This window comes from Phaenicophaeus curvirostris, chromosome 14, assembly GCF_032191515.1.
Source record: "Phaenicophaeus curvirostris isolate KB17595 chromosome 14, BPBGC_Pcur_1.0, whole genome shotgun sequence".
In the NCBI taxonomy this organism is placed as follows: Eukaryota; Metazoa; Chordata; class Aves; order Cuculiformes; family Cuculidae; genus Phaenicophaeus; species Phaenicophaeus curvirostris.
Window position 1 is genome coordinate 6,860,231 of NC_091405.1, and position 18,796 is coordinate 6,879,026.

The 18,796-nt window shown below is 48.0% G+C and overlaps 1 protein-coding gene across 2 annotated transcripts in view; it reads right to left on the minus strand.

Moving 5' to 3' along the window:
• The window catches only part of NECAB2 (N-terminal EF-hand calcium binding protein 2), an 85,622-nt gene extending 73,181 nt beyond the window's left edge, over positions 1 to 12,441 (minus strand). The window contains exons 1-2 of one of the 2 annotated variants that reach the window (XM_069868707.1): positions 12,217 to 12,441; positions 2,360 to 2,384 (exon numbers count right to left, since the gene is read on the minus strand). In XM_069868707.1, the coding sequence (XP_069724808.1) occupies positions 2,360 to 2,384; positions 12,217 to 12,411 (220 nt within the window). In that variant the 5' untranslated portion in view covers positions 12,412 to 12,441. The remainder of the gene's footprint in view (positions 1 to 2,359; positions 2,385 to 12,216) is intronic. The other variant, XM_069868708.1, reaches the window with a different exon arrangement.
• Between the last annotated feature and the right edge of the window lie 6,355 nt (positions 12,442 to 18,796).

The window sequence follows — 18,796 nt, forward strand, 5'->3', positions numbered from 1 at the left end:
CGTGCTGCACCTGAGCTGCTCACAGTTTTCCTGTCTGCACGCAGTGTAGAGATCCTGCCTGTTATCTGCATGGAACACTGGTTTGAGTCTTATAAAGTATAGAACATCCATGAAGATGACCACAGAGGAGGAGCTGGGCAGATTGTTCCCAGGGCAATGGCAAAGGCAAAACCAACATATTTGCTCTTGTTGATGGAAGAACCTCATTTGGCCCTTACCTGTTATTCATGCAAAACCACTGAGGGAGAGTTTGCTCATCATTAGCAACAGAGTAAAAGGCTGAAAAACAGGAGCTTTGGATGAGTTTCAACAGCAGTAAGAAACTGGTCAGCCAAAGCCACCAGCTTTCCAAAGTTATGTCTTTCTTTTCAGAGACCCATCACCAGAGCAGACCGAGTGGCTCCAAAGGCTCATCATCTCCTCTGGTTATCACCCATGCCATAAAACATGGATTCATGGTTGCCACTGGCACCTACCAAAGACACCAGGAGGGCTGTCACTGTGGTGAGGGTTGCACTAAAAGTTAACCCCTATGACCCTTTCATGCAGCAAAACAACTAAAATGACAGCTTTGCCCTCTTGGCTGGTTTGGAAAGACTTTCATCACACTGCAGCGAGCGGGGAATACCAAAGCTTCAAGATCAACTTAAGAGCTGCTCCACGCACACATCCTAGAAAAGCCTTAATATTGGCACAACAACCAAGACAAGATTTTGTACTTTGATTTCTGATTCTTCAGGCCCATCACAGCTGTTATAAATTTAATTGAGACTAAAACAAAAGCACAGCATCACTTGGCAGAGCTCAAAAAGCAGTCACTGGAAATAACTACATCAAGACCAGTCCATTAAAGGGCATCCTTTCAAGCCTCATTAGCCAAGTAACATTCATTATTGAAGAGAAAAATCACTGCTTTTGATTTCAACTGCCCTACGGAGAGGCTGTCCTGGAAATTGGAAGGAGGCTCCAGCAAGAGGGAAGCTGAACACAACCTTATCAAGGAATGGTTTCACAGGTTGAAGTCTGGAGTGGCATTTTCAACTTCAAACAGAGATGGGAATAACTAAGCCTAGGTTTTAGCTCGGTATGTGAATGCAACAAAGACATTGACAATTGTGATCCAAAAACCTCACCAGGCTTCTCCTGGTGGAGAGCAAGTGGCAGGTAAGATTTCATTACAAGTTGACAACCCTGGCACTCAGATCCATGGGAGCAGGCACACCAGCCAGCAGAAAGCTGGCAGCATCTCTCAAAGGCAGCATCTAATATTTCATCAGACAAAACCTCCGGGTCCCCAATTATGCAGTAATTAAGTGCTCGGGAGTCTGTGAAGTGTGACAGTCTGGGTGTCAAGAGCATTTGAGATGCCCTCACCCCTGCAGGCAACACCAGACCTCCCAGCACTCCTCTTCCATCACACAACTGCTCAGCTTACCCAAGCAACAAATTTCAATGTCTTATTACTGTGTCAGTTGTTACAGCTGAATGCCCATGTTGTCAGGTCATCTACCACTTTTATGGCAGCCAGCTTGAAGCATCCTTCACTGCCTTACCTAGAGGCAGCTATCATGCAGTATCTACAAGCTTGTGCAGAAATTGGGTATGTCCTTTTAAATCTGATAGGGAAAACCCTAAGCCTCCCCTGTGCTCCTCTGGAAAACCCTGCCACATGTCCCTCTGCAAACGCACACAGTTTTGAGGCATATTTAATTTTCTTCTTGTACACCAGGGAAAGAATAGAGACAAGCTCTTGGGATTTTAAGCTAGGAACTAAAATTAAATTACTTCTCAGCATGGAGAAAGATCCTGGGATGGGACCCATTGCCTCTTTTTCCCATACCTACATTATCTCACAACAGAGCTGCTCTCTTCTTTCAGGATCCGAAATCATTTAACTAAGATACCTCCATGTTATTCCCCATCGAAGGATAAGACAACACTCACTGAAGTTGCTCAGCTTTCTGCAGGCACAGACTGAAAACACATCAATACTTGTTGCTCCTTGATATAAGTGTCCAGTCCTTCAGCAACCAAAGTACCAATATTCACAGCTAAGGTTTGTTTCGTAAAGCTATCACAAGATTACAGAGAGGTGGATCCTCACTTGGCTGTGATTTATTTTATGTTCTTTTTTGCGAAAGGTGGAACTTGCCATGCCAACTTGCACACTACTGTCACGTCCGCTCGAAGAATATCTTGGCTAAAGAAACAACAAAACCTTTTCTGAAGCTTAAGCCATACCAGCATCAGACCCAGTAAACTGAAGGACATTTAAACATTTAGATATTTCTATCAGGAAAAACAGTAGTACTGACAGAAGTTAAGTCTAGAAATGTAAAGTATAAATGTACAGACTTACCATTTTTGTCAGCTCTTCTGAAAATCTAGAATTGAGAGAGAGAGAAAGAGTTTTACTATGTTGATTGACTTGAAAATGTGAAGCCCTTAGCACCAGGACCAGGTTCAACCCCATGCACTGGGCAGGGCCACATGCTCCATCCTCCCCAAGAGCCAATCCAGGTGTTGTACTGAGCTCTGGCCCAGGTGGCTCAGAGAAGTGGTGGCTGCCCCATCCCTGGAGGTGTTCAGGGGCAGGTTGGATGGGGCTTGGAGCCCCTGATCCAGTGGGAGGTGTCCTTGTCCATGACAGGGGTGGAACTGGATTATCTTTATGGTTCCTTACAACCCAAACCATTCTATGATTCCCAAGACTCATCTCACCATCCCCAGACCCACACAATGGGCAACCCCTGCTAGGGTAGTGTATCAACATGGTTGTCTTTGGAATAACTGGTTGAAAAGGAGCTAGCAAGCTAAATAAAGATAACACAAAATGCTTCCAGCAGTTCCAACATCTCCCTCGCAGGAAAAGGCTGAAAACATGAATTCAACACAAGAAAAATACCCATTAAAAAAAAAAAGATTATAACAGTCAAACAGCCAGACCAGACAATTTCTCTAGCCTCAATAATATCTCGTAAACCAAGTTCCACAGTTCTGCACTTCTAAAACAAATTATTTGCAATATTTTTTTAAAAAGCATGTTTCCTGTGTGGGAAGGAGATTATATTTAGACTTAAAACTATAGTGTGGAGGAACAGCCCACAGGGAAGAATCAGATAGCCCTTTCAGAAGAAAAAATTGCAATAATATGTAGTACAGTAGAATTTTCCAGGGAAAAAGACAGCAGGAACAACTGCTTTTTTTTTTTTTCTGACTACTCTTATCTTAGGAATAGTCCCCTGACACAATACAATTAATAGCAAAAGGCTTGCATGAGAGTTGAAATCTTATAGGCTTCTGCCAAAACCAGCTGCTAGCAGAAGTTTGGCCATAAATTACAGAAAAATTAACATGCTCCTAAACTAGGCAGAAAAGGAGAAACATGCACATCGTCTCTTCAGACCTGACCCTATTAATTTAAGCAAGAGAAGAGATTTTGGCTGTACAAAGACATTTCCCTGCGGAGGGAATAAAAGCATCAGCAAGACAGATCAGAGTCAGCCGTAAAATGGAATCTCTTATTTTCTGGGTCATAAAATCATTTTTAAAAATATATCAGGAGAGAAACTGCTGCACAAAACAAGAAACCCAAGAGACAAATTGAACTGCAGAATGTGCTATTTAAGTGCATATGGCTTAATTAAGGAACATCAATCATTCTTTTGCCCAGAGCTCTTCCTTGGCTTCATAGGGCAAAGTCAAAGCTGGACCTTCTGGTGTACCTCAGAAGGACCAAACACCATGTGCTTAAGCCAAACCTGAACAGTGGGAGACACCGAGTCCCACATTCAAGAGAGGTTCATAAAAACCCTACAAGGATTACAGCTCATGACCACTCCAAACTGCTTACTTCTTGGGTTGACCTTCTTCTTTTTCAAGAGTAATTAGAAGCTCTGTGGGAAAACCCTACCTGTCTCCATACTTATGGACTTAATTGAGGTTAAATATGGGGTTTGGAAGGCTGGCCAATCATGGCTTGTCTGTGGGAAGAAAGAATACAGACAGGTAGGGCAAGCAGGACCCCAGCCAGCCCTGTGTCCCTGTCAGAGGGAGGACAGAAAAGGAAAAAACAATGAGTAAAATACAGCTTAAACTAGGAGAAGGGCTCAACCTGCAGTGCTCTGCTCTATGGAGCCATCAACCCTGCAAAGAGCCCTCAGAGCAAGAGGGAAAAACTAAAAAAATTAAGAAATGGAAGTATTTATGTCCAGCTTCACTAAGTGAACTTTTTAGGGCTTTAACTCCCACAGTTATGACTGTTTAAACTAACATGTTGATGGAAGATCACATCGGCAATGTTACCTTCCAAGGTTTATTCTACGTGGCCAAGTTGTTTAGTTTTCATTGCTAATGAGAAAGATTTATTCTTCCTACTCGATTGCACCACCTAAAATTGGCACCCACAGAAAGAAATTTCAAACAGGACACCTGGAGGGAAAGCAATTTAAGATAAAAATCATCTGCCAGCACAGGCAGGCAGTATATCAAGGTACACGCACTGGAATGAGCATCAGGAGGCTGATAAAGACATAATATACTCCACAACAGCTCGGTAACGCTGCCAAAAGCACCGCTTCTGTGAAGACCCAGGATTTACGCTGTAGCTCAGCAAACAAGAGTGTCTTCCCACACACAAGCTGAAGATGCCCTCTGTCATGTCTTGAATTACTTGTTTTACTGTGGGAGGGATGTGATGGGCTTTCAGTAAGGGCCAATGGCATCTTGGCTTGGATCAGAAACGGCGTGACCAGCAGGTCCAGGGAGGTTATTCTCCCTCTGGACTCGGCACTGGTGAGACCGCTCCTCGAATCCTGTGTTCAGTTCTGGGCCCCTCACCACAAGAAGGATGTTGAGGCTCTGGAGCGAGTCCAGAGAAGAGCAACAAAGCTGGTGAGGGGGCTGGAGAACAGGCCTTACGAGGAACGGCTGAGAGAGCTGGGGGTGTTTAGGCTGGAGAAGAGGAGGCTGAGGGGAGACCTCATTGCTCTCTACAACTCCCTGAAAGGAGGTTGTGGAGAGGAGGGAGCTGGGCTCTTCTCCCAAGTGACAGGGAACAGGACAAGAGGGAATGGCCTCAAGCTCCACCAGGGGAGGTTTAGGCTGAATATTAGGAAAAAATTTTTCACGGAAAGGGTCATTGGGCACTGGAACAGCTGCCCAGGGAGAGGGTTGATTCACCTTCCCTGGAGGTGTTTAAGGGATGGGTGGACGAGGCGCTGAGGGACATGATTTAGTGTTTGATAGGAATGGTTGGACTCGATGATCTGGTGGGTCTCTTCCAACCTGGTGATGCTATGATTCTATGAAAAGTGCAAGATCTGGTAATAGGAGCGAAACAACCACCCTTCACTCTTCCCCTATGGACCAGCCAGGCAAACCCCCAAAGGCAGCTCAGTGCTGGGCTCCCAGGGAGCGCGGGGAAGGGAAAGCTCTCACCAGCTCCAGGGAGTGGGGAATATAAGCAAGGATGCTGCTTCTTCTCCAACACAGAGGCTGTAAAGCCAGTCCACCTTGCAGTAACTCCATCGCTACTGTTCTCACTCAGCAGCACAGTCATTTAGGCTTAGTCGAGGGAGCAGCCTGAGAGGTCAGCAAGAGTGGAGGTGGTGAAATATTGTTGGAGAAACATCCTTCCCACCAGGCCCTTAGCAGAGAGTGACCTCCCATGCCCCCACCCCAGCCGAGGACTGTCCTCAGCGGCTGAGAGCTTCACGAAACAGGAGCCAGTAGCACCACAAAGCCTGACCAGGGATGCTCTTTCCATTCCATCACCCCTACTTCTCCAACCGTCAGGCCAACGTGCCACTTTCACGGGGTAAACAAGAAATTATCCAGTCCACAAAAGCATTACAGCAACCATCTCACCCATCGGCTACACTTTAAACTTATTAAGCAAGTCTCCTGAAGCACAAGGTAATCGCATTGTGAGCCCACAGGATGCCCACAATATGGGCCAGATCAACCAATTTTGTAGGATTTATACAGGCAAAGCATGCAGTTTGCCCTCTGCAGCATGCTTGTTCCATTTACCAGGTGTTTAGATGAATATAAAATCTATTTTATTTAGAGCAAGGAGCCACTTTCAAGATTTCCAATAGCTTTTTTAAAAAATGTACATTTGTGCTGTACTCTCAAATGGCTACTACAGATATTGGACTGGCAGAAGTAAACAATTCAAAACACTAGTGGCAATAATAAACTTGGAAAAATATAGCTGGTTTCCAATTTTAAAACACTCAGTTCTGTCTTCTCAGAGCTCCTGGATGAGAATGTGTGACTGGAGGCCAGTGTTAATGGAGGTTTTCTTAGCAATTTTATTAAATTCACACAAGCACTCCCCTAACAAGCCTAAGAATTATTACAGGGTTTGTAGGGTTTATTATCCCTTCAGCAGGTTAATATGATGTTGATTTAAACTAGGTGGCAACTGAGCTAGCATTTTGTTTACCATCATAATATTGGTGCAGAATTGAGGACAAAACCCCCCCTAAGACTCCTGGAGGAGGAAATCCTATAGATGATACAGCATACAGATACCCAGATATACCTTAAAAAGCCAATCAATTTATTATTCATTGTGTTCCTACATTCCTGTTCTTCCTTTGCTCTCCTCTCCCTACAAGCCTTGGCACTTCATTTGGAGCCAAGACAAGGGTCTGTATCAGGTATGATGTTTAGCTCTCTAAGCAAAGGTACTGGTAGGAATTTCCTCTCCTACAGCCTCTCTAAACTGCCCTTTCCAGTACTAATGTGAGGAAATAAGGACCCAAATCTTCATCACTTCGGACTACATCATTAGACATCCCCAAAGCAGCTGGAAAACTGTGACAGTTCTTGGATTCACATTTAGAAACACACCCTTGGCACACATGAAAACCTCTTTATCTTCTGTCCAAACACCTCACTCAACCCCCATAGGGCTGAAGATTTGGCCAAGTAAGAGAGGGTGCAAGAAGAGCTATAAGCAGGAAAGCTGGATTTGAAATTATCTCTCTAAGCCTGTCAAAGAAGAAAGAGGCAGATGAGAGTCAAAATCAGTTTTCAGCAAAAGACAGAGCAGATCAAACAAAAATCTTCCTCTGACTCAAAATGAATGGCACTGATTTCTTCGGGTAGATTTAAAATAAAGCCAAAACCCAATTAATTTACTCACTGCAGTCAGAGTCAGAAAGACGGCAGAGATATCACCGCCCCTGGGAGAGCACAGTCCTACCACAGGGATGCTCATCCACACTGAAGGCTGACCTTTTAGATGCCAAGTAGGAGATGAGCTCTTCCAACGGGCTCTCCCTGGTGTGAACCAGATGGGGCATCTCTGCCTGCAGCTGCTGTGACCTGACCAGGTCTTGCACACACTGGAGTTCACACTCCTGCTGTCAACACAGGTTTTTGACAGTGACGTGAAGGCAGGAGGAGATGAGTAAGGGCGCTTGGTAAGTCAGTGCTGAAGTACTCCCAGACAGATCAGCACCTGCCTAGACATTTCATGTGCCATGGGAGCCATCCACCTCAGCTCTATACCACGTGCAGATTCATTTGCACTCAGCAAGTATGACCTGATATAGGCTTACACCCCCCTACACACCATATTCTCCTTTTCAGAAGTCTCGTGGCATTTGGGGATTTGTTCTAGACTGAAAATGCCACCATGATTACACAAGGATTTGAGCAGCACAGTGACAGTTTCAGCTTCCTTTTAGAACAGGGGTTTTGTCCTTGTGGGTGCAAAGAAAAGTTCAGGGCATCTTCAAGTAGCCTAGAAGGCAGATAGAGAATGTAGCGTTGCCACGATTTCACATCATAAGCTGTGGATCGACACTAGTTACCTACAGCAGGTTACACATGCTGCCAGCCATGAGCTTTTGGCTCTCACAGAATCATAGAATCACCAGGTTGGAAAAGACCCACCGGATCATCGAGTCCAACCATTCCCATCAATCACTAAACCATGTCCCTCAGCACCTCATCCACCCGTCCCTTAAACACCTCCAGGGAAGGTGACTCAACCCCCTCCCTGGGCAGCTGTTCCAGTGCCCAATGACCCTTTCCGTGAAAAATGTTTTCCTAATGAAAAGACAGAGCAGCTTTGTGCAATCCAGACACAGGGAGCAAACACACAGAAGCAGACACCTGAGGGCAAGCGTGAGACAGGTACAGACCCTTGACTCAACCCCGACCCCTTACATTTATTTGAGTGATGCTGTAAGAGCTGACCATTAAGTGCAAAGGGATGTTTTCTAGATTCCTGGACCGACACATCACCGCCACTCGATCTGCCGCCACCACTGAAGAGCATCTGTCATCGCCTAGTTTTACTTGCTATTTTAGGGAATGCTTAAGACTTAAAGGTGTTCCTCATTAGTTTGTTACCAGAGTTTACTTAATATGAAATTTTAGCTATTTTTTACACTTTGAAATCTATTATTTTGAGCTAAACTAGTAAATATTATTCAAACCTTCTTAATCCTCTACCTAAAAGGACACAGGCAGAATACAAGAAAAATACTAAACCAGCCCAAAATTAAAGTTTATCCTCCAAGTGACAGTAGTCAAATTGATGGCAGAAGATATCTAACCCTCTTGCTGTATTTTGTTCTTCCTCAGACCTCAAGTTTTTGCCTCAAAACACCACAGTTTTCTTTCTTTAGTGAAAGAGTGTAAGGAACTTAGTACTGACCCACCAGCCACCTTCACAGTCAAGAAGAGTCAGAACAAGCACGATGGCAATGGTTTGAGGCAAAATAAAGCCAGAACAGAAGAGAAAGAAAAAGTGACTAAGGTACCAGTAACATCAGAGTCATCTTATCTACTTCGTAGCCAAAACTAAGCTTAACCCTCCTTCCCAGCCCCTGATGAGCTGCCTACATAGCGCATCAGCTCACACAAACATGTTATTTAAATGTGAAATCTTACAGGTCTTTTATTTCATCCCCACCCACCAAGAAGCTGCACTGCTGCGTGGCTGGGACTCACTGCTTCCCCAGCACATCCACGTAATGCAAGTACGTGAATGAGTTAATTGGAAAAGATGTTATCATCCCTGAGGATTCAGCGTGATCCTTGTTACTATCCTGTGAAAATTAACCTAAACACACATCCCCATGTTTAAACTCTCGGTGTGAAAGAGAGAGAGGGTTTCACAGTGCATTGAAGAGCCTGGTACAGTGAAGCCACAGCTTCAGTTGTCATTTCTATTGCAACTGGAGAAAAAGAATGGAAACAAGTTCTAAGGGAGGAAGGGGGGGAAAACTCCAAACCCTCAAACCTTGTATTTCCAGCATCCATTTGCAGTTTCAGCAGGTGAGAAAGGGCTCCCAGTCACATTGTGAAAGGAATAAAGGATCAGGAGCTGCACACCCAGCTCTATTGTATTGCCCACCTGTTAAGCCATTCTGAAAGTTCATGGTTCATTTTCTCAGTTCAAACCTCAATGTGGAAAAAAATAATCCATTTAAAGATAGTGAGGCTGAACAGAGAAGATACCATTTTGGTGAAAAAACAGTCCTAACTCGGAACATCTTGTACAAACTTAACATTTCTTTGCAATTTTACAACAATACGGAATCTGGGCTTCAAAGCCATAAATGCAATTATTTTGATTCCGTATTGTTGTAAAATTTTGGTAATTTCAGGGCAGGTAAAAAAAACAAAACAAGAGAAAAAACAAAACAAGAAAAACCGAAGAAGTTAATTTAAAAGACATAAGGGTATTAGTTGCATTTGTCCTTTAAATTTCTGCTGAAGCAGTATTTCCTACAGCCCGCAGCTGTCTGCTCCCCAGCTCATTTCACAGGGCGTTACTACACACCAAGCTCTGCTCTCCGAGCTGCTTTGGGCAGCTCAATAGACACAGTCACATTGGTTTATTGAGGGAAACAAAATGCCAATCAGCCCAAGGTGCTCAGAGACATAGTGAGTTTTGGACTCACCAGCCCATTCCAATACCCACCAGGAATGTGGCAGAAGATTCAACAATCCTATGGAAAACACAAGGGCTTGCCTGGAAGAGACACTACTGCCTAACTCTGAGGCTAGAGGAGAGCGTGAGTTATCATCCACCACAGCCAACGCCTCAATAGCTTATTTCTGCATTCACTACTTTTTTAAAGCTAGGAAACAGCAGAGCTGAGGATCTTGGTGTTTAATTACTAGATGCTGCAGAAAGACTGTGTAATTACACCATTTGCACTCCGGTTGATTCCACTCCATTCTCCCTATTCATTTAAGTGCAAACAGCCTCGTTAGTTCCCTAATCAGGAAGTCTATAAATACTGCAGCCGAGGCACTGAGCACATCCCCTCTCCCCTCCAACCTGGGTAAATGACCCCCAGATTCCAAGCACTCGCAGGCATCCAGGGCCCTCGCAGCTGCAACCCTTCACAGATTGGGGTCCAGGACTTGGGGTGGATCGAGGACCCGGGGTGCTTCCCTATGCCCAGCTAACCTGAGGCAACCCAGACTGCAAGACTGGAAGGTCTGCAGGACCTGGAATCCTACATCTCTGTCCGGTCAAGCTAATATCAGTATTAAGGACCCAGGACGCATCCCCATCCCCATCCCTGTTGGTCCGGGGGCTGCAGGACCTGGGAAAGGGACTACAGGACTTGGAGTGCATGCCCATGCCCATGCCCAGCCAGTCCAGAGTGCAGGATCCTGGCAAGGAGATGAAAGATAGAGGCTGCAACCCCTTGCCTACTCAGTCAAAAAAAAATAAAAGTAGAACTCGGGCTGCACCTCCATGCTCCACCACTTTGGGGATGCAGGACTCAGAAAAGGGGGGAGATAGAGAATCGAGACTGCACCCCCATGCTCAGGAGGTGCAGGACCAAGGCTCACCTCATTAGCAACTGTCCCAGAGTGTGCAGGGCAAAGGGTTGCAGGACCCAGACTGCACCCCTAGTGTCCAGCCAGGCTAGGAGGTGCAGGGTCAGGACAAGTAGGCGCAGGACCCGGGCTGCAACCCCACGCCCAGCCGCTCCAGGAGGTGCAGGGTGTCGGCAGCACCCCATCCCCAAACGACCGGGGCTGGAGGACACGAGGAATAACTCTGATGCCAAGCCGGTCAGTGGGCGCAGGATCCGGCAACGAGGGTTTAGGGACCGCGGTGCCCTCCCGTGAGAACCGTGGTTGCAGGAGCCAGGGTGCAGCCCCTTGCCCGGCTGCCGGGAGATGCTGGACCGGGATGCAGAACCCTTGCCTGGGAGATGCTGGACCGGGATGCAGCTCCTTGATCAGCTAGCTGCCCGGGAGATGTTGGACTGGGATGCAGCCCCTTGATCAGCTGCCTGGGAGATGCTGGACCGGGTGCAGCCCCTTGCCCGGCTGCCCGGGAGATGCTGGACCGGGTGCAGCCCCTTGCCCGGCTGCCCGGGAGATGCTGGACCGGGATGCAGCCCCTCGCCTGGCTGACTGGGAGAAGCTGGACCGGGATGCAGCCCTTTGATCAGCTGCCCGGGAGATGTTGGACCGGGATACAGCCCCTTGCCAGGCTGCCCGGGAGCTCTTGGACCGGGATGCAGCCCCTTGCCCAGCTGTCCGGGAGATGCTGGACCGGGTGCAGCCCCTTGCCCGGCTGCCCGGGAGATGCTGGACCGGGTGCAGCCCCTTGCCCGGCTGCCCGGGAGATGCTGGACCGGGTGCAGCCCCTTGCCCGGCTGCCCGGGAGATGCTGGACCGGGTGCAGCCCCTTGCCCGGCTGCCCGGGAGAAGCTGGACCGGGATGCAGCCCCTTGATCAGCTGCCCGGGAGATGTTGGACCGGGATGCAGCCCCTTGCCAGGCTGCCCGGGAGCTCTTGGACCGGGATACAGCCCCTTGCCAGGCTGTCCAGGGGATGCTGGACCGTGATGCAGCCCCTTGTCCGGCTGCCCGGGAGATGCTGGACCGGGATGCAGCCCCGCGGATGCAAAACCCGGGGAGCAGCGGCGATTCCGAGATGGCCGGGTGGGAGCCGGGCAGAGAGGGGCTGCGGGACCCGGGTTGCACTCTCGCACCCTCCCAGCAAGGGGCTCCGCGCTCCGGGCTGCACCCCCGTGCCCCCACCCCCCTTCCCCAGTCGGGAATCGCAGCACCCGGCTTCCAACCCGACCCCGAGCAGCGCGGCGGGTGCAGAACCCGAGGGAAGAACCCGGAGCCGGTGCGGGATGCGGGCGGGGAGAGAGGGAGGCAGGAGCCGGCGAGGAGCATCGTTCCCCCCGCGGCGGGGACCACTCACATCGAGGATGACGGAGGTGCCCTTCCTCTGCGCGGCGGCCCCCGGGGTGAGCAGCTCCCGCTCGGGGACGCCCTTGTCGCCCATCCTGGCCACCAACCAGCGGAGCAGCCCGTCCACCCCGCGCAGCGCCGGCGGTGGCTTGCGCAGCAGCCTCTGCACGCCGGCCCGGCAGTAGCGCGTCGCCTGCTCGCACATCGCTCAGCCCGGCCTCATGCCGGAGCCGGGGACTCCCTCCTCCTCCGCCTCCTCCTCCTCCTCCACCTTCTCCATCTCCACCTCCTCCCGCCCGGCTGGGGGGGCTCCTGCCCCAAGAGGAAAAGGGGGAACGGGATGGATTTTGGGGGTTAAACGCCCTTGCGGGAGCTGCCACCCCACTCCGACACAAAGCATCCCTTCTCACAGAATCACCAGGTTGGAAAAGACCCACCGGATCATCGAGTCCAACCATTCCTATCAATCACTAAACCATGTCCCTCAGCACCTCACCCACTCATCCTTTAAACACCTCCAGGGAAGGTGAATCAACCCCCTCCCTGGGCAGCCTGTTCCAGTGCCCAATGACACTTTCTGTGAAAAAGTTTTTCCTAATGTCCAGCCTAAACCTCCCCTGGTGGAGCTTGAGGCCATTCCCTCTCATCCTGTCCCCTGTCACTTGGGAGAAGAGCCCAGCTCCCTCCTCTCCACACCCTCCTTTCAGGGAGTTGTAGAGAGCGATGAGGTCTCCCCTCAGCCTCCTCTTCTCCAGGCTAAACACCCCCAGCTCTCTCAGCCGTTCCCCATAAGGCCTGTTCTCCAGCCCCCTCACCAGCTTCGTTGCTCTTCTCTGGACTCGCTCCAGAGCCTCAACATCCTTCTTGTGGTGAGGGGCCCAGAACTGAACACAGGATTCGAGGAGCGGTCTCACCAGTGCCGAGTACAGAGGGAGAAGAACCTCCCTGGACCTGCTGGCCACGCCGTTTCTGAGAGCATCCCTATGGCATGCCCTCTCCCCTCTGCAGCCCCCCTACCCTCACAACAGACTTTTAACAGCTCTTTGTAAGGACAGCAGAGAGCAAATTTCTTGCTAGGAAATAAAACTTGCCCCTCACCCCCTGCTTCTACTCCAAAAAGGCTCCTATACAATGCCCTGGTGAGACCGCTCCTCGAGTCCTGTGTTCAGTTCTGGGCCTCTCGCCACAAGAAGGATGTTGAGGCTCTGGAGCGAGTCCAGAGAAGAGCAACGAAGCTGGTGAGGGGGCTGCAGAACAGGCCTTATGAGGAGCGGCTGAGAGAGCTGGGGGTGTTTAGCCTGGAGGAGAGGAGGCTGAGGGGAGACCTCATTGCTCTCTACAACTACCTGAAAGGAGGTTTCTCTAGGAGAATTTATGCCCCACAGGAGCTACGTTCCCAAATCTGAACATCTCTGATTGCAGGAGTTAGCAAGCCCAGCACTCTCATGCAAGCATTACACTCTTCCTACCCTGAGCCCTACACCTGATCTCCAAATGAGAACAGCACGATTGCTCAAAAAGGCCTGACCAGCTACTGCTTTAAAAGGAAAATAACCAGCAACAAATGATTTCTTCAAACAGAACTTATAAGCTGTATCACACCAAAGCCCAGACCCCTCAGCAAAGCCTATCTGGAGGTATTATTTACTCTCTTCTTCTAACCATCCTTCTTTATTCAGGTAAATTTGGGCAACATTTCTGCTTTTGAGGTGAAAGGTGGGGAATACTCATTTTCCTCTCAGCTGGTGCTCGAAGGAAAGCGAGTGGGAGCCTGGTTCTCTCTGCTGGGGCAGGGGGATAATGGCTGGAGGCTCTTGAAAGGCTCTTGGATAGATGGGGCACAGAGAAGAACCATGGTAATAAGCCAGGATGCCCATAGGCTGAGCCCCTCTTTAACTGAGCTCTCGCCTTTCAGGGTTTTCTTCTTCTCCAGCAATAAAAAATTAATAGGGGAAAACAGAGGAACTTCACGGGCTTTATGTTGGCTCATGGGAGCTCTATGGAGCGTTTTAATGGCTCTGCGTTCATTTACAGGCACGCTCAGAGCAGGCTGGTGTGCAACCTGGCCATCATTTACTCCCCTCTTACCTCTTACAGCAGAGAATCTAAGGCAAAAAACATCTTCTCATCTGTGCCACAGGCTTAGGTGGGCTGGATCACTAGGTAATGGTGCCAACGAGCCCATGCCCCTCATAACCAGAGTTACTGTGCTCTCCCTTACTTTTGCAATCCTCAGATTATTCATTCTTTCTCCTTTAGACAGGGCTAAATGGCTGGTTCACACTGTATAAATCACATACAGTTTAGGATTACTACGTTCATTATTTAAAAGTATTTACTGACCAAGTTTACAAATGAGGTTCTTTGAATTTTCCTTTCTTTGTGCTATGAAGATTGAAGACTGGGTTTGGAAGTTTGGGGCTATTTCTGTGCTTTTGTCAAAATCGGTTCTGGTTAATATCAAAACCATCTCTACCACAATTAAATGCTCTTTTTACCTCCTAAATGGATCCAAACAGAAAAAGTTTCAGCCGCTTAGGCATTAGGGAGAAGCCAGTCATTTACACTGGGAATTTAACTGGCTGTACTGCTAGGGGCTTGTTTTTTACCCAAGTTTCTATGAGCTTTTAAGTCTTCCTTTGAAGGATAAATGGCAAAGACAATTGTGCCCTTGCTAGGGCAGGTGAGAAAGCACAGGAAGCCCAAAGCATTTGATCAGGCTGGTCCCAACACCCTTGTCACACCACAGCCAAGGGGGGGGCAGCAGCAGAGACTTTAGGTTGGGCTCCCTGTGCCAAAACTCATCTGTGGATTCTTGCCAAGGGCAACAGGACACCGTCTGTCCTCTGCAAATAAACACAACCGTAGCCAAGGCATCAGGGCTTTGCCAACCTCTCCTGCCACCCTGTGCTACCGGTCACAGCGCTGCCCAGGTCCTAGGCAAGCAGCCTTCAACCAAGGCCAGAAGAATAAACTAAGAATTGACAGACAGATGGAGACAATAGAGGTTTGACATCTGATTGCCTTTTTAGCCAGACACTTGAGCATCTCTATAGCTGCTGCTGCTGCCTGGCATCCAGCTCTTTGATTAAAGGTGGAGAGCACAGGACCACCAGCTGCCTTGAAAGCTTTACACATAATGCAGGTACTGAGCGGCATAGGAATAAATAGAAGAGAATAAAGAGAAGACAACAAAAAGCGCAGTTAAATCCAGGCAAAGTGCATCCCAAAGAAAGCAGCAAGCATTAATTACAGGTATTGATAGACCTGGAGTGGGCAGGCAATGCAGTGCCCAACAGCAGCAGAGCCCAGCCCGCAGCACAGCCCACTGTCTCCACTGCTCACCCAGTGGTATTCTGTTTTCTGTACTGTTTTGCAGGCAGAGCGCTCAAACCCTGCCCGAGAGCAATAAGAGTGAGCTTCAGAGGGAAAGGCAGCAGCTGCAGCTCCACCTTCTACATGTCTTCTCTTACATGTAACAATGAGCTTCCCCACTGCAGTGCTAGCCAGGCACATGCATGGTCCCAGACCACTGCAGCCTTACAAAAGAAGGCTAAAGCAAGGACGGAAAGGTAGTTGAACACTGGGAGAGAAAAGACCTACTCTCCCTCACCCTTAGCTCCAAGTTCAGAAGCTCAGAGATCTCAAGAAAAGCCTATTGACAGTGCAGTTTCAGAGCTGATCTTGGCCCAGTTTTTCCTCCCCATGCCCACGGTGCTCCGCAGAGAGCATTGGTTTCCCCCTGCCCCTGGCGATGTTTGCTCTACAAGCCTTCATATGGGGCTTCTTCCTGTGCTACACCCATTTTTCAGCAGCTTCTGGAAAGGCTGCTGGAGAAGGAGCTCAAGCCCCGTGCTAAAATTTCAGATGAGAGGCCACCTGAAGAACCCAAAGGCTCCTCTAAAAGAAAGGTCCGAGACAGACCAGAAGTCCTGCTTGCACCCTAGCGCGGCTGGCAGAGGCAGCAGCTTTCATCTGCCCTTTGAATCCTGCCTTCCCCCCCTGCCCCTCTGCCCACAGCAGGGAACTTTATTTAATTAAAAACTTCCAGCCGGCAGGACCAGCAGCCTTGCTTCGTGCAAAATGTCACGTATGACTTACTAATATTTACTAATGACTGGGGACTGAGGTTAATCCAATGGTTCGATGGCAGGAAGAGAAAACAGTGGCCCCATTACAGAGATGGGAATTAGGCAGTGCAACCTTGTCTACCCAGTCCAGAGACTGAAACCCTGCTTTAGTCCTGCATTAATTTATATTTATTACAACTCAATGTGTAATAACTAGGTGATTTGATAACAAAACGCACCAGACAGAACTGAAGGAGAAGACCCAGGGAGACTGTTACAAGCCTGAGCTACGTTCACCCCTAAAAACACAACAAAACCCTCTTTCCTCTGCAAGTTGGGGGATAAAGAGCTCGGGGGACACAGCTCATCCACACTGCGGAATAAATATGAAGCTTTGAGCACACTATTTCATGCCACATTGATCTTGGAGTACTACACTGGTCCTTGCTTTAAGACAAAGTGTAGACTTCAATTTTAAATACCTCCAGAGCATCTTCCAACAGCAGTTACAATAATAAGCAAAAAAAACCCTGCTCTTTTAAAGGACTCCTTCTTCCTCCTAAACATCTTCTCCTCGGGAAAAATTTTTAGGAATTACCTGGCCCACTGATGCACCTGGTTATTGCAAATGGGAAACGGTGCAGTGTAAGAATTCAGGTTATTTCTGGTCCTAATCCTAAAAACAACCCACAGATATCTGGGAAACATCATAGAGGGGAATTACCTGAACTAATCTCACTGCCAAATAAAACTCCGTCAGCAACAGGACATCATAGTCCTCAGATGCCCAGACTTCCCCAGAGCTCTGAGATGGTTCTCCAGAGCAGTATGAGCAATTGCCATCATAAGAATAAATAAATGAATGAATAAATGAATAAATAAATAAATAAATGCCACCAAAGCTTCAAATCACCAGAGACTCACCTTCCCATTGTGTCCACAGGCTCAACAGGGAGCTGTAGAGCTTCTCCAAAGCCCTTGGTAGCAGCACAGCTCCTGGCTGGGGCTGCCCAGGATGGTTTGGGCATCCTGAGAAACTGAGGACAGCTGGACTGGGGGTATCAAGCCATCTGCAAGCATTTCCTTTCCTCCCCAAGGAAGGTGCCACCCTTTAGAAGAAACCTTAAAAACCAAAGAATATCGTGGTTTTGTTATTCTGAGGTGCAGGGATGCAGGCAAACAGCAGGTAAAACCCTTCTGCTGATGGCTGCTAAATAAATTCAGAGGGTAGTGGTTGGTTTTGTACTGGGCTTTGTAGCCTGCTTGTTTGGGTATCAAGGGAGCATTACCCAACTCCATTGTTTTAGCAATTAAGAAAATGAGCATTTAATACCAAAACCTACCCACCCTTGACTTGGTAGGGCTTGTGATCGTGCTGTAGTAGGGAAGAGGTATTGCAACATTTTTATTGCATGTTTTTTTACCTGTAATAGGCTTCATATAAAGCAGACCATAATATTTTCCCCTCCAACATGCAATTTAAGTCAGAACTACTAAGCCTTGGAGTAAGCTAATCCATTTCTGATGACCTTTCAAAATTGCCCTTTCTTTCTCGTGCCTGGTACACCTGATACTGGATTGTATATAACAGCATAAAAAGCACAGAAATGGGGAATTGTAGACTTCAAATGTATAAGCCTGTGGGGGGGCATGGCCGCCAATTAAAAAAAAACAGTTGTACTATTGCACCTAAATAAGTTACCACCTCTTTAAAATTGACTTCATGTTCTCCTCAATTGCAACATAAAACTGTTAATTTATGAGACTTTAATGGATAAAATGTGACTGTAAATGTATTTAAATTAGAGCTATCAAGCTTCTTCATGGAAAAAGCGGGGAGGAGGAACTGGCAGTTTTCCCATTGCTCATGCCCTTCGTAATTACTTTCCGAAGCAATTTCCTCCTTTGCCCAGCAGATATCACCTCTGGCCACATTTGTGGGAAGAAAGATTTCCGCAGTTTATTACTGGCAATAAATACTGTTCATTACTGCTCAGAGGGTAAAATCTGACAACTGTCAATGTAAGAAGGACTCCCTCTGGGGTACCCAATATAAGCATAGTGGCAAAGCCCCTCCTGGAGAGGTCAGGGTGCAGGGTACAGGCAGGATGCCAGCCAAGAGGTGCCCCAGGGGATGCTTGGTTTAAAGGAATAAAATAGAAACCTTAATATTCTTAACATATTTAGCCTGTGGCTAAAGCTGTGAACACACGGGGCTTATTCAGAATGGCATCAAATTTGCCTGAGTATCCTTTTGCCTGCGGCATCGCTCTCTGTTCTCAAAGCGCTACTGAAAGTACAGAACAGGAGTGATTTTGGCAAAAAATCTATGTTGAAAAAGGCTAAACCTACAAGCCAGGCTTGCTCCACACAACCCCAGCACTGGACTGGAGCTTGAGGGTGTGAGCACCCCCGACCTGCTCTGTGGGAATCAAGAAGAGTTGGACATGGAGATGCATGAGGAATTTGGCGCACTGTGCTATCACCCAGGGACTTGAGAAGCTGCTGGGAGTTTTCCCT